The sequence below is a fragment of the Strongylocentrotus purpuratus genome, unplaced genomic scaffold, assembly GCF_000002235.5.
Source record: "Strongylocentrotus purpuratus isolate Spur 01 unplaced genomic scaffold, Spur_5.0 spur5_scaffold_8, whole genome shotgun sequence".
Classification (NCBI taxonomy): domain Eukaryota; kingdom Metazoa; phylum Echinodermata; class Echinoidea; order Camarodonta; family Strongylocentrotidae; genus Strongylocentrotus; species Strongylocentrotus purpuratus.
In genome coordinates, this window is record NW_022145614.1 from 12715694 (window position 1) to 12742910 (window position 27217).

A 27217-nucleotide genomic window follows, 5' to 3' on the forward strand; every position below is an offset into this window, starting at 1 on the left:
TGTTTAACTGAAGGTACATAGAAGCAAGAAAGTAAGGCAACAAATATGAGGAATTCTTTGTTGTAACAAAGTTCAGTTTTTATTTCTATATCATAATAAATCACAAATTTAAACACAATCACACAACTAACATAATCAACTTTTCCTCTCATAGTTGGAAATGAGGCAGCATAAATGTGAGGTAGTTGTACAGGATGAAAGTATTTGTATTGGTACATCTATTTAATACCTGAATGGTCAGAGAGACCAAGTGCAAGAAAGCCTAACACTATGTGCCAGAGATAAAGTGGAACCTCATTATAAAGACCTCTGATATAATGAGGTATCTGTTATAACAGTGTGTTTTTGCTGTTCCCATCTCTTTATATTCTTTAGTTTTTATTTCCCTGATATAACAACATTCCTGATATAATAAGGCAATTCCCATGGTGCTAAAGACCTCATTATAACAAGGCTCCACTGCATTTAGTTCATTCACAAGAGGATTTTTTTTTTAGAAAAATAGTTTGGGGAAAAGTAATGCAAAGATATTGGCCCTTGATATGAATATGGTAAAATGCAGTGAACCATGTATAAGTGGTTGAAACGTCATCATCAATAGGGTCACAAAGGGTCAGTCATGACTCATAAAACGAAAACGACAATGAATAATGGTCAATAAGTTTAATCATATTCATACCTTCTAAAAAAGGCTTTGCCAATATATTCATTTACAAAATAATACAAAATCACAATATCAGTTCCAAGAACTACCGATACTTTATACATTTATTTAGCATCAAGGCACGATAACATAATTCAAAATCTATAAAGTTTATTTCAGCTATAATTCAGCTTATCCTTGGATTAGCATTTGGTATCGCTTAGCAGCTATCTCGCATCAATTTTGGTATACAAGATGTTTGCCTTCATTTGCACGAAGCCATATTGTACCCGGGCACTGTACATCACAATTCTGTGAATCACACTTGGGTACAAGAACACAGGTGGGAGTCGCTTCTCTTGGTTCATAGGATAGATATGTGCATAATTGGGAAGAACTTTTACAGTATAAACGTATGTCTAAAATACATGTATTACAATGTTCAGACTGTTTGAGGTCATTACCAGCCTTGTCCTAACACTTATATTTTTATCATAAAGTACAGAATTTTGTCTTTTCTTACTAACTTAAAATATTTTCTCATAAAATATAAAGTTTTGTCTTTTGAGAACCCGACAAGTGTCGACTCTATTTGATATTTTGGGAGTCAGCACCCTCTGATAATTAAACAAAAAAGGGTCATTGAAAGAATTATACATGCTTTAAGTGGAATCCATAATTGATAAACCACTAGTTTTTTTTCTTCCGGTTATTAGTAAGACGTTATTAGTAAGACAATATTATGTAGGCTACTGACAATAACAAGAGGTCTTGCTTTATATCTTTATACATATATAACAATTATTACATTGTTAGGGTTAATAAAATTAATTACGAAGGTGTTACATGATGAGTGTCTACCCTGCTTGTACATGGAAAAATTAAAGTTATTCAATAACTCAATCTACCACTCCATTGTTAATATTTGTGCATTTTGTATACAATGTTCCTAACGCAACACTTTAAATTAAATGTGTGCTGTAGTGATGGATGAGTTGTCTCTTATCTAAAAAGCTATCGCAGGCTATTCTATAGATATAATCTCTGCCCTTAATTTTTTTCAAAAGTGACAGGTTTTTGAAAATTATTCACAAAATAGGGTACTCACTATTAAAGGATGTGTTTGAAAAAGAGCTCCAGATTTGAAATACTATGTGGGGCAAAATTCTATGTTTTAGGTAATCTTCATGATTGGCAATTTGAAGGTTCCTGTTATACCATGGTTCCACTGTATCATAGTGTGTTGAGGGAGATAGTTATGACACACGCACACACATAAGCGATCAAAGGTCAATTTATGGAGATCCAAATACTTCCCTCCCATAGAGATTTTACGTGAAGGGAACTTTGGAGCTCTATGAATTGACCTTTGATCGCGTGTCACAACTATCTCTCTCAATATGCTATACAATATATGATAAGGTTATATCAATATGATTAAAGTCTTGATGGAGCCCCTCCTGCCACTAGTATGTTTTCTCCAGTGATGTAGCTAGCATCATCAGAGGCCAGGAAAGAGACTATTCCTGAAATCTCATCGGGAGTTCCAGCTCTGTAGAATGAGAGAGTTTGAGCAAGTGAGAAAGTGAGAGTGAGAGAGAGAGGGGGTGGGAAGAGAGAGGTGGAAAGAGAGAGAGAGAGGTGGAAGGAGAGAGGGGGGAGGGGAGAAAGAGGGAGAGAGAGAGGGGGAGAGAGAGAGAGAGAGAGAGGGGGAGAGAGAGAGTGGGTGGGTGACAGAAAGGACATTAATAATCATATCTCATTACACATCATTTTATGTACTCTAAAATCTAATATTAAGATATATTTGTGCAGGGATAGTAGTGAGCATCTTTGAATCTACCATCTTGAGCTTCAAAATGAAGATGGAAGAGAGACATGAAGTGCAACTTCATATCATTTTGTATGATTACTTGATAAACTACGAAACAGTGTATACAAAACCTAGTGTCATGATATCATGTTAACATATTTAGGGCAGATAAACAAAAAAAGTACATGTAACATAATTATGGAAATACATTTAATTTTTTTCTTCTTCTGTTCTTATGACCAAAACTGTTTACTCTCCAAACTGACCCCCCCCCCCCCCCCCACCACACCTCAAAAACCTGAAAGACTTCTAGCACACAAAGTACAGGATACCATACAGTTATTACTTGACCTTGATGCAAAAGTGCTACAGTGGACTGTTTTATAGACTAATAATCACTTTGTAAAGATTTCAACTGAGCTGGACCTTGGACTTTACATTCAGAGAAGAGGGCAAACAAATATTGGGCTACTCCATCCCCTTTACCCTACATATACATGTTCAAAGGAATAGGATGCCTTAGCCAAAATGTCATGATTCAAAAAGATTTACTTACACAAAGGCTAAAGAGATGCAAATTTGTATATCATAATGGCAGTTTTTATATTAAGCTTTTATGGGGCCCACAGAATTATAAAATTATTAATCAGTTATCATTATGATCAATAAAAGATACTAACAAATCACAAATATTGTAATCTTCACTTGAAAATCTAAAACATAATGAACATTTAAACAAAAATTCATCCATGGAATTTCACTATAAGATGCATTTCTATCAATGTTTTCCTTCACAAAGTAGTAATATAGTCACCACAATAATGATACCACTTTATTTCACGTTTGAGCAGGATGTTGAAAAAGCCAGATACAATTCTTTAAGTATTATTCATTATGATGTAATCTCTTAATATTAAAAGGCAACCTACCGTTTCATAGGAATACCACTCAAGGCCAGCTTGGTACTCTCCTCTGATGACAGTAACTGTTTGAAAAATAAAACAAATTTGATTCAAAGCATTACTTATATTCTAATACATAAATTATTCTTCTATTGCATCACATCAACAATTGTACTAGTACATGCACTATTCATATTTTTAAAATTTTAAATAATGTACTTCCTAAGGGGCCTTAGTGTAATGAAGGGGCACGAAAAGACGCATCTGGGAAGCAAAAGGCATAATAATAAGTGATGTTTGCTTCTAATTAGAAGTTCTTTTATAACATATGTGAATGTAAGTTAAGGTAACATTTTGAGTCTATGTATCTGAGCTGGACATCTTAATGATGTTGGTTTACCTCTCTGTGATAAAATTTAGATTTTCAACAATTATGCATTTTATGCTCCGGACGCGTCTTTTTTGGTCACTACACATTACTAAGCCATCTAAGCAGAAATGGTTCATTTAATAGTCGATTCTTTCATTTGATGTGTAAACACATCAATTACAAAATTTAATCGGTTGGAAAACATAACTAATTTCACAAAAGGTAACCTAAATTATATCAGTTGGAGAAGGTTGAACTTTTAAACCGCAATCCCTTTTTGTAAATTAGAATGATTAAATATCAATATTTTCATGTATATATCATTTATACATAAACCAATCTTATTCGAATTATTTTCACAGCTTATCCTTTCCCAAATAAAATTTGTTCATGATTGAACCAGAGGTACTTACGGCAGAGCTAAATTTAGTTTTGACTAGACCCGGCGCTACGCAGTTAACTCTTATGTTCATATCTGAAAGCTGTGGAGTGAGTGCCTTAGTTAGACCCAAGAGGGCGGTCTTACTGACGGAGTATGGTCCCAATAACTGTGAAAGGAGAGAACGTAATTATATCCAGTTACAAGATAAAGACAAAAGACAAAAATATATATTGTCAAGCTATGGAGGGAATTTCATTGTCGACTATTTGCGTCGTGATAAATTACAACCAGACAAAAGCGACTGCATCTCCAATATGTGTTTGCTTGAATTGTAATTTTTGTTTCCTTCTGTGGTGATACCTACTTGCCCAAATTTCACACTTCAAGTGGTTCTTGATATGTTGCGATAATGAGGCTCAATCCTGTACATTCAGAAATTGGCCTCTATGACCTTTGACCTAATACCGGTACTCCAAAATATAATCACATTGTCTTCCTGTGGTGATACATACTTTCCTTTAGAATTTACATAACTGTTCTTTCCTCTTTTCAGGAGAAAAACACAACTACTCTTCACGCCTTTTATAATAATAATTAATACTAAGAGTATAACCAACAATAGGCTTTATATTTATTGTGGTAAAGATTATATTATATTTGTTGTTTGCATTCATCTCTACTTACCTCAAAGGGCATATATCCTGCTATTGATGAGACAACAACAATAGATCCTCCTCTGAAATAGAAAATAAAAAATGTCACAAAAACACAAAGGCAGTTAAGCTGGGGTCAATGATAATATTTTCCAAAGCTGTGTACTGGAGGTAGTAGGAGTCAATGAGTTTAATCATAAGATATGGAGCAACATTCAAAGTCCATGTATTCATAGCTGACCTACAATCAGTCCTGGGGGTGTTTCATAAAGATGTGCGCAAAGTTACGAATGACTTTACAATTGACTTGAATATGAAGAGCTAAATGGGATTCTCAAATCCCTTTAATTGCATATAAGCTAAAGTTGAAATATGCAGATGTAGATTAACTTTAATGCAAAGTGTATTTTTGGCTACAATTTAATTGAGATTATGGGAAATAACGTCACACTTTGTTAAAATGTCAGGAAAAACTTTGGGCATCCCATTTGGCTCTACATATTGAAATCATTTGTAAAGTCATTCATAACTTTACGTACAGCTTTATTTAACACCCCTGCTAACACAAAACAATATTTGCATTGTTCTTTGAGTATAGCTATACATCCCAGCTCCTTATATTTCACCTACAAATATGAATTTTATATTTATTTGCTCAATCAATTTGCATAAATATGCTGGTTACAAATTCTCAAAAGTGTTGTTTGTTTGATTCTTTGTCTTTTGTTTGTTAGTGAGGAGGGGGGGTTACTTTTTCAAACTTTAAAAACCTTAATTTCAGTAGGTACAACCTCACAAAAATTGAATCTTGAAACATACTTGTCTTGCATTTATGTAATTCTTCTTTTAAAGTTGGTGCTCCAAGATATATGCTCTGGCAACGAATAAAGGGTTAGGGGTGCAATATGGTTTTATATGCATCTTATGGTTCGCATAATTCCTCAGTCACACCAAAGAACCGACTCCACACCGACCAACTTTTGGCCATTCGTAGTAATGTAATCGTTTTTTCCGTCTGGTGTCGGTCTGGTGTGGCTGAGGTATAGGAGTTTGGGTCAGGTATTGAGTTAGTAGTTTGGTTGATGCTAGGATATATTATTGACTGGGAAGCAATCATCACCAAAGCATGAGCCGAGCGACCTTCGAACTCACCCTCTTGAGACCATGTGCGGCACACTTTCCTTTACAAGTAGGAATGTTGACTTGACGTTGATATCAAATATCTAGCAGGAAGGAAACAAGATGAATATACCAGTGAATACACAAGCTACTTAATCTTCAATCTGGGTCTGACATATTCTTAACAGTGTTCCAGGGCTATTCTTAAATGCCTGTTGTATATTGGTCAGTCGTACTGTATTTCCATTATATATGTAACATCTCACCGTCTCATTTCTCTATAGCATATCTCAGAAAGTGTCCATAGGCTTTCACCACAAGCATCCTAATCCAATTCCAAGGTATACACATGATTCCAAGTAATGGGGAATCAAATAATTGTATCACATATCCTCAATTTTTGATATTATTTTCATATATTTTGTGAACCGCTTGACTTTCTCATCTTAGTCAGCACATCAGAATAGTATAATATTCCACTTAATAATTCTGACCTGATAATACAGTGATTGTAAATGAAAAAAATAATAGTCTTACCTTGTCCCAGGCTTGTTCATCACACTGGGGAAAAGAAAAGAAAAATAAGGAGAAACATTTCATCATTTTCATTACTATGTGCAGAAATATACTAAAAGCAATGGAAATACAACGAGTAGGAAAAAAAAAACCTATTGCACAATTAGCTCTTCACGTTAGATCTCACATCTTGTCATACAAATGTTCCATAAAGATCAATGTTTGCATTTCTCTAGACGCTTTTGTCTTTATATCACAATTACTTCCCACATTCTTGAACTTATTCAAGACCTACAGGCTACAACTGAACCATAGTCTTTTATTTGAAAATAATTCTGCAAAGGGTTTGTTCAAATCCCCAAATGCTATCCCTTTCGTTTGGTATTGTTTGGATTCCACCTGAGTGCAGAGTGGCAATACAGTCAAACCTGCTTTAGCGACCACCGTTATAGAAAGATCACTATAAAGACCACATTCTCAATTTCCCTTGAATATGGTAATAAAGGAACCTGTACATAAAGACCACTTTTCATGTTTCCCTAAACGGTCTTTATACACAGGTTTCACTTGAAATGGATCCAATATTCTTCCAAGACATTACCACTGAGATCTGTAATACATACTAAGTCAAAAACACAGATAACAACAAAATTAACAAACTTACATCTAATATATTACCGAAGTGAGGATTTGCTGCAGCATTAGATACCAAGATATCTAATCCACCATTCTCTTTGACAGCCTGAAATAAGGAAAGAAAAACAAATACTTGTAAATGATTCATGAAGGAGAACATTGGTCTACACTACTATGTCCTATGGCAGTTATTCAATCCAATTTGACATATTTCTACTCTTTATATTCTTTGACAACTGCCCCCTCTCCCCAAATCAATAGATATATATACTTGCAATTCAGGCTGAAAATTATCTTCTGGGTCTTCTGTTTTACCACAAGTAGATTTGGGAACTGGAAATTATTTGAGGTATTCAGAAAAGGTCTATCTGCTTAGAAATCTTCTTAGATGTATAAACAAAGAATCAACCAGCTCTTAGATAAAAGACAGATTTACAAATAACAATAATAATCATAATACTAATGATAACAGCAATAATAACCGAAAAATTGGTATATAGCACTTAGTTATTACTAATGTTTCCAAGAACTGCTATTATTATCCCGGCATTAGTCAAGCTAACCTGATAAGGCGCTCTTGCATTTGAGGAATTTCTTCTTACTGGATACCCATTTAATTCACCTGGGTCGAGAGTGCAAATTTAGAATTAATGTCTTGCAAAAGGGCATTAGTTGATTTAGTTTCATGGTGGGAATTGAACCACAAACCATGTGATCCACAGTCCGGTGACGTATCCACTAGACCAAGACACCTCTACCTCATTATTATCTCACCGTCTCTATGAGTTTCGCCCTATCGGCTTGCTTGCCCACGTGGCACACAAGCCCACTGACGCTGAGGTTGGCCTCCTTCAAGGTCTTCAGTGCATGGTCTACATGGGCTTGCTTACGACTGCTGATCACAACGTGTGCACCCTCTTCACCTAGTCTCTTAGCGATGGCATAGCCGATACTACATGGGAAGAGATATTTGGAATGTGAAGTAAGATGAGACGAAACAAAGAAACAATGACAATGAATTGTGTGCCAATGTGGAGGCGGCCGCATACAGGAAAAAAAAGTTATTAATTTAAATAAAAGTGTATGTAAAAAAAGTGTAACAGATACAAAATTACAATGATTTAACATTTTTTAAATCTACTACATAAATCAAAGACATTTTTATCTAGACGCTTCATCAAATCAAATAAAAATATTTGGTATCACTGTATTACTGTGTAAGCCAAGATATGAGAGCAATTTCCTTTTGAAAATTGAAGCAAAACAAATTATTGAGGTGAACAAATTGATTGTGTAGATATTTTATTAATGTACTTTTACCCCTGTTACCTACTTGCCTTGCATGTAATTTAGCTCCATTTGTTGAGCAAATTTTCAGTTTGACTTTGAAATCAAATCATATTTCTAAAATTTTAATTTTAATTTGATTAAAGCTCATTAGACTCTAGGAATTTCCTAATAATAAATTACTGAGTCAGTATAATACAGATTAACTTGAATAAAAGACAACTAATACTGTTTTCACACTGGCAAAATTTTGCTTAACCCCGTACTATAGGTGGGGTTAAAGGGAGACTTAGCCCTACCTATAGTCCGGGGTTAAGCTTATTCCACTTTCTTTTCACACTGGCAAAATGTTGCTTAACCCCGTACTATAGGTGGGGTTAAAGGGGGGGTTTTAGCCCTACCTATAGTCCGGGGTTAAGCTTTTTCCACTTCCTTTTCACACTGGCAAAAATTTGCTTAACCCCGTACTATAGGTGGGGTTAAAGGGGGGTCTTAGCCCTACCTATAGTACGGGGTTAAGCCTATTCCACTTTCTGTTCAGACTCGTTTTTACCAAAGTGGGCTAACCCCACCTATAGTACGGGGTTAACTAACCCTGCAAAATAGCAGGGCTAACCTCGCAATTGTGGTGCTAACTCCTGCTAACTCCGCAATTGCGGTGCCAAGCAAATGAATGAGAACAGAAACGAAAAATAGTCCGGGACTACGCAGTGAAGCGAATTAATGAATTCCATGGCCATGGCTAGTACGGGGCTAAGGAATTGCAGTGTGAAAAGCCAACAAAAATAGTCCGGGGTTAAAGATAGTACGGGGCTTAGCAAAGTACGGGGTTAAGCAAAACCAGTGTGAAAAGAGTATAAGTGTTAATAATTTAATGAATCTCTCAAACTGTATGCCACACATTATCTACAAAAAGTTGAAAATATATGTACAATGCAATGTCCACAGAATCCCACCCCCATATTCGCTGCTATGCGCGCCCTCCCATGCAGTCGGCATTGGTATTCATATTCATTGAATGTAAACAAACTTCTGTGTACATAGTCATTGACTAGAAATATTAACTTGCCCTTCTGTAGAAGCCGTTACTACTGCCACTTTTCCTTCCAAACGTCTCGAACCCGTCGCAGCTGCACTTGCCATTCTAAAATGGTTGATAGATCTACCTACAGACAGCAATCTTGTAAGGGAAAACATTCTGTGCACATGTAAGCTGTAGTGTAAATTAGCGGGTAGATAACTCATCAAAATGATCGAAGTCGAGTGAGTTCAGTCTGCTCGTAAAAAAACCGGACCTCGATCTTTCCAACTAGTCTTGGGAAAAGACCCGGCCCGACGTCCGTGAAATGGTGCTGATTAGATGAACCATCATGACAAAAGCATTTTGGATGACAGATAGACCGCCACATCCCTCAACAATACAAACCCTCAGGTGTAGATTAATCAAAAGGGTGGGGAATACCTCATGCATTAGAAAACATTATTTCTCATTATTAGATCTCATGATCATGATTACCACAAAAAAAAACTCAGTTCGGCTATACTATAGGGGCAACCCCGGAATTATCCCATTTGATCCAATTTGACTGTGAAACCAATCAACATTTCGTTAATGTGCTTTAAAATAAAGAATATTTTGGCCTCGATGACAAGTCATGTAAAGGGATTGACAACTTTAAATACTTGACGTTTTAGGCCTACAAAGCGGGAGTCGTTATAGAAGGGGACGGGAAGCCCCTCCCCCCCCCCCCCCCCCCCCCCCCCCCCCCCCCCCCTCTTTTTCCTCACGACTGCTCAGTCACTAAGCTTCATTGTGTGCCGCCTCCCTTGGTATTGATAACAAATTCCCGGAAAAAATATTTAAAAATATTTAAACAAATCTCCCCCCCCCCCCATGCACCCCCTCCATGAAAGTGCATGTGCATTCCCTATAAATCTCGACCATGGGATATGGAATAAAGGAGTGTTGTATATAGGAACAAAAGAAAACACGTACACATCTTGAAATGCTTGTTTTGTCGGAAAACGAAAACCCTTGATGATATTGAGTAGGCCTATAGTTATAAACGATATTGCCCCCCACCATGTCTCTGCACATCCCTCCAGTATCTCTCTCAGCTCCATGCTCAGCTCTACTAGCCTCTCTTCCATCCCTCCCTAAACACACACACACACCCCCCTCTCTCTCTCTCTTCTCTCTCTCTCTCTCTCTCTCTCTCTCTCTCTCTCTCTCTCTTTCTCTATTCCACCTTTTTCCTCTCAGCCTTTTCATAATTTCTGACCTTTGTATTATTCTCTTGTATGAAAATCAATTTCCTCACGCTACAATACTTTCCAACTATGAATGTACTTGATCCATGGCAATTATAAATAATGGTAATTCAAATTTCCCATTAAAGGGTTGTGATTGTTGTATTGAATTATTTATGGCAGATCGAGAGGTCAGAGAGAGCGAGAGAGGGGGTAAGAGAGAGGGAGAAAGAGAGGGAGAGAGAGTTAGAGAGAGAGAAGAAGGGGGATAGAGAGGGGGAAATATAAAGAGAGAGATGGGGACAGAAATAATCAAAAGCTACGTTTGAAATATTTTTCCAAGAACTAGGCCTACATGGTAAAAAGTACAATTTGTTTGCTTCACAAAAATAATTAAAACCGACAATTAAATGTATCATAGACCTCCTCAAACCATGAAGACTGAAATGCTTGATTGAATACAACTCATAATTTATTGAATATAAATTGTATAGCGTAGTGGTTAGCGCAATGCCACCGAAATGAAAGATTCCAGCTCCTGCTATTATTATCCCAAAAAATGTATTGACCTGGATACAATAATTTATACACAAATACCACTCCATATTGAGAAGAAGAAAAGGAGAGAGGGAGAGAGAGAGAGAGAGAGAGAGAGAGAGAGAGAGAGAGAGAGAGAAACCGCAGGCCCCTTGAACCAGGGTTGAACAATGCTAAATTCATACTTGACCTGATGGTTTCATAAGTAATGTAGGTCCATGGTTAAAGTAATTATCACTGTTCAATAACGTAGGCCAATCCAAGAGAGGGGAGAAATGCCACCCCTCCCCCTTCTTCAGACACGAACAACAACTTATTTTCAAAGACGCGTTTGTATATGCTTTATAAAACTTTATATAAGTTATACCAAATTATAGGCATATTTATTCTCGAAATGTGCATTGTTCTCTTTCGGAAAGCCCATCGAAAAGGGAACGAATCCACTTCCGGCTCCAGGTTGGTTACCGTCTGCAGGGAATGTGTCCTTTGGCGCCAAAGTCGCTTCATCAGATATCACGTGACGGTGATGATTGGGTGTGGTATTAATCCGCAGGTTGATGTTCAAATCATTGAGAGGAGCTAACTGGTCACTCCTCTTGCTCATGGTTGCTGCGGTTTGCAGACGAATCCCTTCTGAATGATGATGATGTGACTGATGTCGATGACGACGACGACGACGATGCACCTTTCCTTTACCGAAATGTCCATGTTTGAGCTGGTATGAGTAGATTCCATCATCAAGTGGATGCTTAAGACCATGCCTGAGATTGCGTTTGAGAAGCACAAAAATGAAAAGGTTTTACAATGAAGATTGAAGAAAAAAAATATGACAGCATTATTCTTTGTATTTTTTTCTCTTATAAGCCTGTCTTCTTATTGAGTTTTAAAAATTGCTTTTCACGAATCGTTCTTCATGGATTAAAGAGAAGGTTGAGTTCTGGGAAGAGGTGAAAAATAATTTGTGAATATTACTCATTCTTATTATGCAAGTATGGAAGAACATCAGTTAAGACATGTTCCCTGAAAAGCATGGCTCTCCAAATGCCTTCATATTCTAAATATGCATGTAACAGCGTACAAATCGGGGGGCCAGCTTTTTACGCCACGTGTTCGTGTAGTCCCATATACATCTTTCTGTGCAAGTGTTTGTAATTTTACCAAGACTTGGCCAAATTTCTTATCATTTTGATGATTCCAGAACCTTGCAATACACACAAATTCTTATATGCTAGATGATCAACCTTTTCTGGTCGGTTCCACACCGTTTCTTTCACAATGCAATCGCATGACCAGAACTCAACTTCATCTTTAAGTATGGAAATTAGGATATGTGGAAAATAGAGGGTCGATTAGAGAATGAATGCGTTGGCGTAGCCAGGGGGCACTTTCACCCCCTTCCCCCAAAAGAAAATTGGAGCCCCCCCCCCCCCCGGTTCCCCCTCGAAAAATAATGAAAGATTGTACAAAATATATAATCATGGCAATTTAATGCTTTCATAACAAAGTATGAGCTGTGGTTTCATTACGATGTCAAGTTTCAATACTTCAAATTGCAACTTTTCTTCTATAAAATGTTCGCTACGCTTCCACACAGAAATTACATGTATATATAAGCGTATATGAAACATCCCATCCCACATACAGATTTTTTTTTCCTGATGCCCCCACCCCTTTACAAAAATACAATGACCCCTTGTGTCTTCCTTTGAAAAAAATCCTAGAACTAGGGTCAAATACCAGCGGCAGCACTTTGCAAAGACGTATTATATTGGCGTACTTTAGTCAATTTGTCAAAGCCAATCTCTCTTTGTAAAAATTGGGTCCGCGAGGATGCCGTAAAGCACATAGGCGCCGGAAGTGGGGGGGCAGGGGGGGGCAGTTGCCCCCCCAGTCAAAAAAGTGGGGGGGCAAAACGCATTTTTGCCCCCCCTAAACGCCCCCCCCCCCCTTAAAAAAAACAAAAAAACAGTAAAGGAGTAAACATGGTTTGTATTTTTAATCAAAAAGAACGTAACAATAATAAAAACCTGAATTAAATCACATATACAATTCCATTCAAAGAAAAAGGAAAGTTAACAGGAATTAAATTTCATAAACATTGCGCATGCCACCTATACGGGATTTATCAATGGAGGTCTCTATATAATAGCGATACGCGCATATCGTGGACATATTGTGCGAGAATGGGAAAGCGTGTCCGTTTTTTTGTTATAAAAGATGAGAAGACATGAGCCCCTGAACGCTGGCGTACTGATGGGGGGGGGGGGGGGGTGATGTATTTTTTATTCGAAACAAGTGATTTGCAAATGTTGATGTTGTGACATGATTTTCCGGGAATTTTTCTCCATTTTTTTTGTAATTCATACCTTTTTATGCGTTTGTTGGAAAAAAAGAAATTCCCAAATTACAGTCAGGCGAAATACGCTTATTTAGAAGCCTTTAGGTCTTGGTCTGCAAAGTGGCTGGGCTCGAGCCCCCCTCCCCCCCCTCCTTTTTGAAAAAGTATGTTAAAGAGAAAAAGAAAGAAAGACGAAGAAAAAAATAAGTGACCTGCCAATGTCACAAATAAGGTATAAAATATGCTCATCTGACCGCAATTAAATGCTTAAAACCCCAGAGCTTACAGGGGCTCCGCCCCCGAACCCCACCAAGGGCCCTAAGGCGGGCCCCTGGATGCTCGACTGACCGTAATTAAATACCTAAAACCACTGCGCTCCCGGGGGCTCTGCCCCCAGGACCCCACCAAGGGCCCTAAGGCGGGCCCCTGGATGCTCATCTGACCGTAAATAAATACCTAAAACCCCCAAGATTCCAGGGGCTCTGCCCCTGGACCCCAACAAGGGCTCTAAGGCGGGCCCCTGAATGCTCATCTGACCGTATTTAAATACCTAAAACCCCTGCGCTTCCGGGGGCTCTGCCCCCTGGACCCCACCAAGGGCCCTAAGGCGGGTCCCTGGATGCTCATCTGACCGTAATTAAATGCCTAAAACCCCTGCGCTTCCGGGGGCTCTGCCCCCTGGACCCCAACAAGGGCTCTAAGGCGGGCCCCTGGATGCTCATCTGACCGTATTTAAATACCTAAAACCCCTGCGCTTCCGGGGGCTGTGCCCCCTGGACCCCACCAAGGGCCCTAAGGCGGGTCCCTTGATGCTCATCTGACCGTAATTAAATGCCTAAAACCCCTGCGCTTCCGGGGGCTCTGCCCCCTGGACCCCACCAAGGGCCCTAAGGCGGGCCCCTGGATGCTCATATGACCGTTATTAAATACCTAAAACCCCTGAGCTTCCGGGGGCTCTGCCCCCTGGACCACACCAAGGGCACTAAGACGGCCCCTGGATGCTCATATGACCGTAATTAAATACCTAAAACCCCTGAGCTTCCGGGGGCTCTGCCCCCTGGACCACACCAAGGGCACTAAGACGGCCCCTGGATGCTCATCTGACCGTAATTAAATACCTAAAACCCCTGAGCTTCCGGGGGCTCTCCCCCCCCCCTTGGAACACGTCAATTGCCTTACAGAGGGCCCCTGGATGATCATCTAACCGTAATTAAATAGCTAAAAAGCCTAAGCTTCCGGGGGCTCAGCCCGTTGATCCCCTGCCGAGGCTCATGCTCTGGACCCCACGCCAATTTACCCTCTACCTGATCGATAATACTCCACTTTGAAAAACGTTCCGCGGGACCTGCATGTAACGTGTAAGACTGGTGGTGATGCAGATTTTTCGTCTGCCCCCCCCCCCTTCCGAACTTTATTTTTCTCATTACGTCACTGCCCCTGGAATGTGAGCCCCCTGGAATGTTTGCCCCCCCAATCCCAAACTGCTTCCGGCGCGCCTGGTAAAGCATTATGGTTAGACTCCAAGAGAGACTTCCAGTGGCGTACCTGGGGTACTCCGTCAGGGGGGGGGGGGGGCAAGCGACCGAAACAAACAAAAAAGGCGATGCTAATTTTCACTTCTGGCGAGCGAGCGAGCAAGAAAAAATCTTTAAGTAACGTTTGGTATATAAACTGGTATTGTTGCAAGTTGGGGGTGGGAACATTCACTTGTTAGCGACGTTAATTTTATTTTTTTGCAAACGAGCGTAGCGAGCAAGAAAAAAATCACTTCTTTTTTAATAATTGCCACTTAACTCTCTTAATTTCTAGGACTTATTTTAAAGTCCAAAGAATTTATTCTAAATCCAAGTCCCCTTGGATTTAAAATAAGTCCTAGAAATTAAGTGAGTAAACTTGGTTCAATTGTCCCATGCAGGGCGCGGGAACAATATTGTGTTTAGGCTAATTTTATACCCATTTTAGCTAGCGAGCGAAAATACATCTTTCTCTCAATGAATTGCTATATAAAATTTGTTTCATTGTTGCAGGTCGGGGGCGGGCACAATCGTGTTTAAGGCAATGTCAATCCCATTTTGGCGGGCAGGCAACCCCCTACATTTCTCTTTTTAATGATATTGTAGCAGGTTAGTGGTGGGCACATAATTCCACGAGCTAGCGAGCGTAGCGAGCGAGCGAAAAAAATCACTTCTCTTTTATAGGGAAAATATGGTACATAAAACTTGGGTTCATTGTTCCATGTCAGGGACGTGATTATTAAAAGCGGTGTTATTTCTATTTTGGCGAGCGAGCGTAGCGAGCGAGCAAATTTTTTGTAATGATAGTTGGTTCATAAATTTCAGATTTTTTTGTTGCAGGGCAGGGCTTACACAATCATGTCTAAGGTGATGTTAATTCCGTTTTGGCGAGCACGAGCACACCAAAACTTCTTTGAATAACGTTTGGTACATAATTATTAACTGGTTGTTGCAGGTTGGGGCGGGCAAGTTAGCGGTGTCAATTCCATTTTGGCGAGCGAGCATAGCGAGCAAGCAAAAAAAAATTCTCTTTTAATAGAAATTAATAAATAAACTTGTTTTAATTGGTGCAGGTCAGGATGGACGCAATCGCGTTCAACGCGATTCAATTCCTTTTTGGCGAGAGGGCGAAAAAACTCTTCCATTTTTTATTATATTGTTGCAGGTCAAGGGTGGGCACAATTATTGTTTCCAAAGCAATGTCTATTCATTTTATTCGCGAGCGAGTGTAGCGAGCGGGAAAATGATATAGTCTCTTTTAGTAACATTTGGTACATACATTGTGTGTTATTGTTGCCATGGTTGCAGGTCGGGGCCCATCGGGGCAGGCACAATTGTATTCTAGGCAATGCTAATCCTTTTCTTTTTTCAGGGGGACGAGCAAGTGAAAAAATTTAATACAAAATAGGCTAGCAAGCAGTTCGCGCCAGCGAAGAGTTTCGAATTTGTTATATCACTTATATTTTCCTATTTTCATTTGTCTTAATTTTTCAGGGCCGTATGCGGAATATTTTTCTGGTGGGGGAGGGGGAAAGATGCGTTAAAACTAGTCATGAGGGTACTTTTGCATTTTCAAAAGTAGAATTGAAGGATTTGGTATAGGCCTACACTACATTTTCAGGAAAAAAACTGTACGTTTTCAAAATATCTGGGGTCAACTGCCCCCCCCCCCCCTGGTACGTACGGCCATGGTCTTTTTTTTAATTTCCCCATATTTTTCCTTTCCTTTTCTTTTCCCTTTTTCTTCCTTTTCTCTTCTTCTTCCTTTTTTCTTTCCTTTTCCTTTTTTTCCTTTTTTCTCTTTCTTTCCTGTTTTTCTTCCCTTTTCCTTTTTTCTTTTTCTTTCCTTTCCTTTCTTTTCTTTTCTTTCCCCTTTTTCTTTTTTTCCCCTGGGGCCCGTCAGGGGGGCACTCTGCCCCCCTGCCCCCCCCCATAGGTACGCCAGTGGAGACTTCTGTTACATGTATGACATTTATGCATTTATTCATTTGATGTAGTTAGTAAATCAAGAATTGTGATCATTTTTTTTGCAAACACAGGCCTAAAATAGAAAACATGATGGCACATTACTAATAATTATTAATATAATATATTTGACGTTCAATCTTTACTCACTTAAACATCGGCCCTTGATCACCGGGCATGACTTTCTCTGTTCCATCCGAAACGGAGATACTTGGCGTCATCGGCACCAACATGACGTCATAATCACACTTGGGGCACCTCCTGGATATGTCAGCGCACGAACATAACGATGGAGACGCAATCGATGACGATATGGATGGCACGGATGGGGTAGGAGGGGGCTGAAACTTTTGTTTGTTCATTATGACATAGACGCCGAGGAGGAAGATGATGAAGCTCTCGATCACGACGACGGTGATGGTGACGTAGAGGATGACGGCGATATGATTGGACGTGAGGTCGTCTTCAGGATGACTTTGAACACTTTCAGAGTCTGCATAGAGAAAAGGGGTTTCAAATATATAATGTTGGTAATCGGGAATTTGACCCCCGACAGACCTCTCCAAAGTCACATTAGGACACTATTTTTTTTCAAATTCAAAATTCAAATTCAAGTTGACTCAGTAAAAAAGTAAAATAAAAATAAATAAAAACTTACCAGTTCTATTGGAAGCCTCTGCGTTATCAAAGAACAGAAACAAAATGAATGCATGAAGAATGGAAACACATTTCATCTGACATAAGCCAGCCAGGTACATTACACAGCCCATCTTAATTCCAAATTTGAGGACTAAAAAAAATAATTAGTTGAAAGCAAAACTGTCTACTAAAAACAAAATTCAGATTTTTGTGTCACTCTTGTTAATAATCGAAATAATAGGAATTTGTTAGTGTAGCTTCTAGATGACGTGTCGTTAGCTCGTAAAGTCGTATAAAATAATGAGAGCAAATTTCATATTGCTAGTTCTTTATACCTTCCTCCTGAAGTATAACCCTTAGAATTATGGGCATGGCTTATTTTTGTAAATTGGAAAACACAAAGCGCTTTGGATGCCCATTCAGCGTGCCTGGATTTTACAAAACCACCCCTTCCCGCTACCTCATAATATATCTCTCTCTCTCTCTCTCTCTCTCTCTCTCTCTCTCTCTCTCTCTCTTATATTAATTTATAATCTACTATGTCATAGTAAGTTATTTAGTTTAAATTTGGCAAATAGAAGTTTGATTTCTGCCAAAGCAAAGGTAAGAAAATGATCTGTTATATTTCTTATTCTTAATGTCAGTTTGAACAGTTAGGAAAGAGATTGTTTTTTCCAAAATTAATGTCCATATAACAGTAAAGTTTAAACCAAACTTTCATGTCACATCCCACTTTTGTGTGATTTATATGACACTGTGCTGCAAGATTTAGTCAATAATTTCTTCCATTCCCAAACCCCACAGTTAAATATGTTTTACATCATGTATGTACTAAATGCATAATCAACATCTCCCATGCGCCTCAGGCAGTTTCTTTCACAATGCAATCGCTTGACCAGTTCTCAACTTTATCTTTAAATCGAGCCTTTTTTCTTTCTTTCTAATCTTCCTTTCTATACATTGCCATGACCGGTCATTATTGCTGATCTAATAAAGTCAAACATAATTAATATTCAGGTTTATCAATCCTTGTGCCCTTGCTTAATGGACAATAGTCATTGGGAACAATAGAGATTTTCTGGAGCTGTTGCTGAAATGACCGATAACAACGGTTCAGTCGTTATGTTGATCAAACTGCCTTGACTGGGATTTGAGTGGACGGGGTGGTGGAGGCAAGGGCGTAGCCAGGATTGTTTAAAGGGTGGTGTTTAAGACAGTGACGGATCCATGCGGGGGGGGGGGGGTAAAGAGCACTATTTTTCTCCTTCCTATTCGTGGTGTTTAAGACAGTGCCGGTGAATAAGCGGGGGGGGGGGTGGGGGGGGGGCGCGAACACTCTTTTCCCCCCTCAACACCCCCCCCCCCCTTGAGCAAAAAAAAAAAAAACTTTTCTTCTTTTGCCAGGAGGGGGGGGGGGGGGGGAGAGACCATGGATAACACGTAGATAAAGATATACTTCTAAAACACCCCCTCGATACGCCCTTTGGTTGAGGTACAACCGCCCCTTTCCACATTTCAAAAAAATCCAACGTGACATAGGGCTTAGTAACTGAAGTGCAAAAAAGAAAAAGGCGTCCACTTATTGTTTCACTGTGCCCCCTTCAGATTTGGGACCAAGATACACTATGTTTTTGCTTGCTTTCATTGTCAGAATTATTTTTGGAATGTGCCCCCCCCCCCCCCCCGTTTTTAAATATAATTCATTTTGGATTTTTCGAAAAATGTAGAGATTTTCTTGTTTTTTTTTCTTTCTAGTGACTGATTTGCAATTTGGCAATGGGCATGGTGAAAAGGGCATTTGGTGGGGGAAATGAATGTACATAGCCCAACTTGACATAGCCCCATCTCATATAATTATGTACATTTAAAAACGCATGCAGAACATGATCTAAATCCAAAGATCAGTATTTAAAAATAGGGAAAGGCTTGTAATGAAACATCAGCACAATTTACAGACAGAGCTAGGAATCTGGACCACCCCCTCCCCTCCTCGATAGACAAATCATTATTTATGGTTTTTGTGTAAAAAAACACGGTTGGCACCCTTTCTGATTATGTTGTATTGTTGTTTTGGCTGTTTAATTTAAACAATTCAGTCTGTTTAAACCCCCCCCCCCACCTTTTATTTTGTTTCGTACAGATTTTTGTTTTTCTTTCTCTGCTAGTTTTTTTAATGACCGCCCCCTCCCCTTTTGAATCCGCCGCTGGATTAAAAAAAACTAAAGAAAACTTTCTGTCCTGCAAATAATGTGTATTTGTGACATTTATCATTTAGTGCCAGATAATAAGCAAATCAGCAGTTAAACTTGAAAAAGCCTAATATGCGCTTTGCATTAGGGATTATTGCCAGTCTGTCAGGTTTCCATTTTATTTATTTATTTATTTATTTATTTCTAATATTTTGACAGGGTAGCCCATTCACCAACAAGTAGTGGTCTTCCATGGGGCCCTGAATGAACATATTTACATCGTTTATAACATTTATACAGAACAGTTACAAAAATAATACTCGTTTGCAAAATAAATATAATCATTAACCTAGTAAACAGTAATGTCAATAGGAAAATATTAATTAAGTCGCAATTATGTGAATAAGTCATGTAAATATTACAGAACATGCACGTAGTGTATGTACGGCTGAGCCATTCACAAATTACAACTTTGTTTAAACAATCTCTTAAATGAATTGACAGAGGAAGCCGTTCTCAATGAATTATCTAGCTTATTCCATTCAAATATGGAAGAAACAATTGGGCTACACTTATAACAATCAGTGTGAAATCTAGGCACACGTAAACATCCACTGTCTATTTGCCTTGTATGATGCTCATGTACATCATTAGGATTGATTAAGCCTACCTGAAGGTAAGAAGGTGCTAAGTTATGAACGCATTTATATATCATCATAACGCGACTTAACTCAAACCGCTTGTCTAGTGTCATCCATTTAAGACTTGTGAACAAATCAGCCGACGGTGTGTCATATGTCTTGTTCAATATTATTCTTGCGGCCCTCTTTTGAATTTTTTGCAGCTTAGTTGTATGAGAATGAAATCGGTTCGACCATACAACAGAGCAGTAATCTAATCGTGGCAACACTAGACTGTTATAAAGTAACTTTAAGGATTTTTGAGGCAAAAAACTTTTTGCTCTCTTTATCATGCTAATGTTTTTCTGGGTAAGTTTACTTACGTTTTCGATTTGTTTAGACCATTTCAATTCTTCATCTATCAAAAGTCCTAAGCATTTGGTGAATTGAACTCTTTTGATCAAAATATTGCCGTTTAATGAAATGGTAAAAGATTCAATTTTCTTGAGATTAGCAGGAGAGCCTATTAACATGACACAAGTTTTTTCAGTGTTAAGAACAAGACGATTTTCCTTAATCCATGCCATGACTCTGTTTAACGCAACAGTTAATTTTTCTTCCACAACAGTTGCATCATTTGCACTGACGGTAAGTGTCGTATCGTCAGCATACATATCTATGATACCTTCAGGAGTACATTCAGGTAGACTATTAACATATATTGAAAATAAAAGGGGACCAAGAATTGAACCTTGTGGCACACCTAATTTGATGGTTGATGGATGCGACTTGGCTCCTTTGAATTGGGTCACTTGTTGTCGATCCCCTAAATATGATTTGAACCAATAATTATAGTCCTATTACTACAACCTATACAAGCTAGTTTATGTAGAAGTAGCTCATGGTCAACAGTATCAAAAGCCTTACGAAGATCTATGAAGGCAACTCCAGAAATTTTTTTGTTATCAATATTCAACGACCATTGATTTACAAGTTTTGCAAGGGCAGTAGCTGTTGAATGTTTAGGTCTAAATCCAGACTGATTAGGGTGTAATAATTGATTCACGTCCAAGAATTCACTGAGTTGTTGGTGGACGGCCCTTTCTATGATTTTACTCACGATAGGTAATATTGAAATGGGGCGGTAATTATTCAAAGAAGAAATATCTCCAGATTTGAATATTGGTACTACCCGAGCCTTTTTCCATTCACGTGGAACAACTCCTGTAGACAGGGATTTGTTAATGATATCACAAAGAGACTCTGCGATAACATTCTTCGTCATCTTTAAAAGTTTACAGCTGATGTGATCTTCACCAGTTGCTTTATCTATACTCAGATTATCAATCTGTTTCAATACAAAATCCTCAGTAATCAAATTCAAATTAAATTGCGAATGAGTTGGACCAATATTATTGTCCTCGTCTACTCTCAGTTGAGACTTATTCCTTCGCAGGTCCTTTGTAATCTTAGTAGCATTAGAAATGAAAAAGTCATTATAAGCTTCAGCAATATTTGCATTGTCTGACACATTAGCACCATCAACATTTATGCTATTGGGAGATATAGGTAATGACTTAGGCACCAGGGCCCGTATTCAATAAACTTCTTAAGCTTGAAATCTAAGTACTTTTTCTTAAATTTTGGCTAAGAAAAAATCTTAGCCAAAAATCGTATTCTATAACAGCAATGGGGACTTAAGAAATTTGCCTTAAGATTAAGAAGGATTCTTAGATTTTATCTAAGAAAAAGGACTTAAGTAGCATGTCGTATTCTAATACAATCGAGATATCTAAGATAAGTAAGAAATCTACCCTATATTTAAGCATACTACGAGGATGCTTAAATGGGGCTTTGGCACCGGCAGCTCAGTGATGCTGCAAGCAACCGCTTCGGGTTTCGATCAAATGGAATAAAAACAATGCATGCAGCGCGCGCAGCGCGAGCGCAGGTTATCAGTTGACCTATATAACAACGTAAGCTTCGCGTAATATACAGCGTCGACGGCGCAGCGCGTAGGAGCGCCATAGGCTCTTTGTACTTAGTAGTATGTTTGTTGTACACAACTAAACGAGTAGTAGCATAAGTATGCATAACACTAAATCATGACATGGCTGTCGTATATAAAGAAACCGTCTCTTACTTTATTAGTCTTTGGCGCTAAAGTATGGAAACAGGGAATAATGTGCAATCGGCATAATATTAGGTGAGACAAAATTTGTTATAGTATGAGTCTGATAAAGGTTACATTTAGCCATTTGATTAATTTTAGGCCATCATAACAGTAGACTCTAGACGATGTAAAACAATGAAAGGGTAGCTCCAAATCCAATGCTAGCTAGCGCTGGTCGGCCGGCTAGCGACGGCGCTCCCTTCATACTCACAGACCTGCGGCTGCGACATAATAAGTAAGCCCGGTTGGGCTCCTCGGAGTTGTTTGACAGAAAAGTATAAAAAGCCTACAGTGGATGTTAGATCTAGCCTAAGGTGGTCTTGACTAGACTGTTTTAGTGTCAGTTGGTCAATCCCGAAATAATTATGTGAGCATCGTTCCTCCCTTACGCTCTCCCATACATGTTAGTGTATAATTTTCGTGCGGTGCGATTTTTATTTTAACACGCAAATTACATAGGCAAATCGAGTTGCAATTAATTCGCTCGAGTCGACCACATCAACTTTCCCACATGACGTCATCGGGTCTAAGAATTTGTCTTATCTTTCGTCTTGGCTAAGACAAACTGCTTTACGTGTTTAGAATACGGCTAAGGCAACTTTCTTAACCTAGACAAATTCTTAGACATTTTCTTAGACTTAAGAAAAATGTCTTAGAAGTTTATTGAATACGGGCCCAGGTTTCTCAAACATCTCCACATTTGCTTACTATTGTTATGATTTTGCGAGATCTGGTCTGCATTATATTCTCTTTTTCTTTTCCTCATGAGATGAATAACTGTATTCTTTAGATATTTGTAGGTGTCCCAAAGATCATCACTTTTGTTAGCTTTAGCAGCTTTGAGAACTTTATCACGTTCCGTCATAAGCTTAACAATCTCGTCAGATATCCATGGACATGCCTTTTTTCTTATCCGCTTTTTACATACTGGTATGTGCTTGTTGATTATATTATTGAATAGAGTCAACCACATATCCCACGCAACATCAACATTATCTATATCTTTTATGACCTGCCAAGGAGTACTTCTCAATTCATTGTAAAATTTCTCCTCGTCAAGATTTTTAAACGAGCGAAATTCTGCGTACTCAGATTTGTTATGGATCTTTGCACTAAAATCGCGAACCGTATACACCAAATAATGATCACTTATGCTAGTTTCAAATATTCCCCATTCATTGTAAAGTTCCTTGTCTGATACAAATATCAAATCAATTAAAGTAGAAGAGGTATTTGTAACTCTCGTGGCAGTATCAATTAGCTGACTTAGCCCGTACATATTTGTATAAAACATTAACTTTTCAGCATTCAGATCAAGTTGGTGTGGCATACAATCACAATTGAAATCACCTAAAATAATTCCATTCCAGTGCATGACCCGAAAAAAAAAATTAAACAGCGTGCACACGGATATTTATACAGTAAAAATGTAAAAATAAGATATGAATTGGATATGGCTATCCGGGTATTGCTGTGAAAATAGGAAAATATTGTGGAGAGAACTATTCAAGCAGCAAGAATCCCCCGTATATCATTCTGAAGTTATGAAAAGGGGGTTTAATTTTACTTTACAACAAGTAATTTGAAACAGAGAGTTAATCTTGATGTTCAATTTTGCGGCTTTGCGCCAACTCTAAAATTGAGACTTCCCTAATTCTGTACGGTCTGTCAGGTGACAAAAAGTACATCTAATCACGTGACAAGTCCAGCGTTTGTTTTGGTTGTACAGTTGAGTTGTCGCGAAACCGCGACCGCGCCCTTTAATTTGATAAGTCGTCATTTTATTTAACTTTATTCTCGGAGAAGTCGTGGATATGATGAATTTCAGCAAAATGTCGTTCCTTTCAGTGATTGGAGTGCTTCTTGCCCTTGTAAAATATTCAGAAGGTAAGAATTTAGCGCCTATTATGTACGCTCAGTCCCATGCGCATGAATTGGTGTATGTTTCTCAGACTCTGGTCCGTTATGCATACGACAAAGTCTATGTTGGTGATCGAATTTCATGAGGTGTCTGGTATTGACATGAAGTTAGAGTTTATACTATATTCTATAGATCGACTGGTTTTTAGATTTATTATTTTTTTGTCCTGTCCTCTCAATCTCGTTAGATCTAGATCTGACAGAATCTTTCTTGAACAAATATATTAATTATAGACTTTATAGGCTCACATTTAAAGGATTTCATTAATAAATAGGTCTGGGGATGATGATTGCCAAGCGACAAGGTTTGTGAATTTTCTGTCTTCTGGAGTCGACTCAAATGTGATGAATAACATGATTTGTTTTCTCCTCCTTTCAGCTACATCAGAGATGTCGGCCATCGTCGCACTCAGCATCTTCATCACCATTCCTGCCCTCTTCCTTCTGACCTGCTGTACGGCTCTCATCTGCGTCTGCCACTACCGCAACAAGATCCCCATCTTCAAGTCCTTCGTCGGCAAGGCCAAGACAGGGGCTGGCATTCATGGCAAGAGCTACGGGTCCTCGGCACCGCCCCCCAACGCACCAGGCGCCCCCATGCCACCTCCAGCTGCCCCTGGAATCGCTGCCCCTGGAATCCCAAGTGCCCCTCCTTCAAACCCAGACCCCCCTCCTGGAGAAAAACCACCAGGGTCTTACGAGATGAAGGTGCCAGTGGAAATAGACGAAGTGGTGATACCGATCAAGAAAGAGTAGGGTTATAGATTTTACCGAACATAACATCGTCTGACAGTCAATGTCCTACATACAAGATCGCTGGCTTAGAAATGGGGATGATTTGAAAATCATTTTCAGGGCATTTTATTAAGTGGAATCAATTGTGTGCTGAGCTTGAGATTGTAATGTATGGCAGATATTATAAACCACCAAGAGTCCAAGACTTGATAAAACTTTCTTGCTGCATGTACTTAATTATGGGGCTGGGGGAGCAAATGCATTCCGACTACAAGGCTGTGAATTTTGGCTGATAAATTTGGCCTAGGTAGAAATGATATGATGGCAACTACACAATGTATGTACTTTCATAAAATTAACTTAAATGCAATCTCAATAGCCTTTGCGTCACCCATTGAAATGTGTGAACATCAAAATCCAAGCACTAACATGGCAAGACATATTTGCCACTCTCAACCACAGTGTAAATGGGTACCTGATATACCAGAGTGCTACAGATTTTACTGCAAGCTTTGACCTGGGTAATAATGCTCAAGCGCCATGGTGTGACGGACAAACATTTGCGCTCTATAAGAGGCCACGATTATTATTATCATTAATTTCACTAATTTAATACATTCTCACATAGACCATTTTTATTTTTCACCGTTTATGTTGATATATGATCAGCTATTGAGTTTTGTTTGATTTTGCAAGGCTTTGTTTTTCATCAGAAGTCAAGATTTTCTTTTACACATGGTAAAGTGGGCAATTATGATACGATAGATGACTAAATGTTATGCCGTGATGAAGAAATATCAACTGAAAATGGTAGTGAATGATCTTGAGGCACCAATCTATGAATGCCCTTTGAGGTCATGTGAAATTTAGTATGGTATTCTACAGTGTATACTGAGTTGACTGTTAATAACAAAGATCAAATATTAGAGATGCAAGATTTATGCACTATTTGACAATGCAATATCTTTGAGCAAGAGGATTCAAACACATGGAGTCATAACAAACGGGTTTGCTTTTGAAGTAGCTTTGATACCGCCACAACAAATACATACAAATATGCAGTCTCAGAAACATACTTCCAAATGGGGAAACAATCACATTCCTTTTTTATTGCATAACCATGTGATATGTATACATTTGGAGATATTTTGTCGTAATGATATTTATTTTTTTCAAAATATAACTTGGGAGAATATGCATGTGAATGGAAAAACAAACAGATGTAGTGCCCAAAATAAAAGAATTGTGATGACTATTTCTTGACTCCATACATGTGCCTATTACTTTGATTGGGTTTATTTCAGATAGCCTTCTTTTGTGATAGTAATGTATGCAATTTTAAAATCAAAATAATGGTGTTAAAGTTGCTGTTAAACAGGCATGTACACTTGTGACACTTTCAAGGCTATATCTCAAGAAATTGTTCATGTTGATTCATATTTATTTGTGTATGTATGTTTTTATATGAATATATCATTCAATTGTATTTTCTTTACGCTAGGTAATGTCAAATTGTTCAAGAGTTTTAGTGCTTTTGTATGCTGATTGTATTCAGCCAGAAGCATTTTAGAAAAGATAGAGAGGCTGAAAATGCTGAAGGTTTTTTTTTTACAAGCTACACCAACTTCCAAGTTTTAGTCTTTAATAATATAAAAGACATTGGAAAATAGTATCTTGCCCTTACAGCATTTCAAGTATATTTTCATACCACCTTTTTTACTGAGATGACAGATTACAGAAATAATCAACATGAAGAAAATGATAATCTGTCAACTTTTGACTTCTTGTTAAATTTTTTTTTTACTGTAATTCTTAACATTCTGAAACAATTCAATGAGATCTAAAAAATTGTTATGATATTTAACAAAGTCCCACGATGCTTGGAACAAAAAATGATGTAAATGTAATATCCAATGTTGATGCAAAATGGTCAGCATGACTACCGGTAGGTGAAGTTATAAATTTCACTGTAAATGTAAATGTTTGAAGACCATTTTTTTAGAGACTGTAAAATAC

At 38.3% G+C, this 27217-nt stretch overlaps 3 protein-coding genes across 3 annotated transcripts; 1 reads left to right on the forward strand and 2 right to left on the reverse strand.

Moving 5' to 3' along the window:
- Positions 1-46: 46 nt before the first annotated feature.
- On the reverse strand, positions 47-9604 carry LOC764565 (dehydrogenase/reductase SDR family member 4). The gene is made up of 9 exons (XM_030975813.1): positions 9391-9604; positions 7809-7986; positions 7063-7140; positions 6420-6443; positions 5916-5986; positions 4795-4846; positions 4142-4276; positions 3386-3441; positions 47-2195 (listed from the first exon to the last, which is right to left on the reverse strand). The coding sequence occupies exons 1-9, from the start codon at positions 9564-9566 to the stop codon at positions 2081-2083; spliced, it is 885 nt and encodes a 294-aa protein (XP_030831673.1). The 5' UTR covers positions 9567-9604; the 3' UTR covers positions 47-2080.
- Positions 9605-10964: 1360 nt separating this feature from the next.
- On the reverse strand, positions 10965-17695 carry LOC105439896. The gene is made up of 3 exons (XM_030975632.1): positions 17584-17695; positions 17076-17418; positions 10965-11869 (listed from the first exon to the last, which is right to left on the reverse strand). Exons 1-3 carry the CDS (start codon positions 17693-17695, stop codon positions 11470-11472), a joined length of 855 nt encoding a protein of 284 aa, XP_030831492.1. The 3' UTR covers positions 10965-11469.
- A 6537-nt stretch (positions 17696-24232) lies between these two features.
- LOC575955 (protein shisa-4) lies at positions 24233-26931 on the forward strand. The gene is made up of 2 exons (XM_030975466.1): positions 24233-24433; positions 24846-26931. The coding sequence occupies exons 1-2, from the start codon at positions 24361-24363 to the stop codon at positions 25220-25222; spliced, it is 450 nt and encodes a 149-aa protein (XP_030831326.1). The 5' UTR covers positions 24233-24360; the 3' UTR covers positions 25223-26931.
- Positions 26932-27217: the final 286 nt, after the last annotated feature.

Coding starts and splice junctions, on each gene's coding strand:
- LOC764565 (XM_030975813.1), bottom strand. CDS start 9,566: ATGAGTTATCTACCCGCTAATTTACACTACAGCTTACATGTGCACAGA. Junction 4,847..5,915: donor CCGCACATGGTCTCAAGAGG/GTGAGTTCGAAG, acceptor TTTCTATTTCAG/AGGAGGATCTATTGTTGTTG. Junction 3,442..4,141: donor AAACTAAATTTAGCTCTGCC/GTAAGTACCTCT, acceptor TTTTTCAAACAG/TTACTGTCATCAGAGGAGAG.
- LOC575955 (XM_030975466.1), top strand. CDS start 24,361: ATGATGAATTTCAGCAAAATGTCGTTCCTTTCAGTGATTGGAGTGCTT. Junction 24,434..24,845: donor CCTTGTAAAATATTCAGAAG/GTAAGAATTTAG, acceptor TCCTCCTTTCAG/CTACATCAGAGATGTCGGCC.
- LOC105439896 (XM_030975632.1), bottom strand. CDS start 17,695: ATGGGCTGTGTAATGTACCTGGCTGGCTTATGTCAGATGAAATGTGTT. Junction 17,419..17,583: donor AGAGGCTTCCAATAGAACTG/GTAAGTTTTTAT, acceptor TTCTCTATGCAG/ACTCTGAAAGTGTTCAAAGT. Junction 11,870..17,075: donor GATCAAGGGCCGATGTTTAA/GTGAGTAAAGAT, acceptor ACGCAATCTCAG/GCATGGTCTTAAGCATCCAC.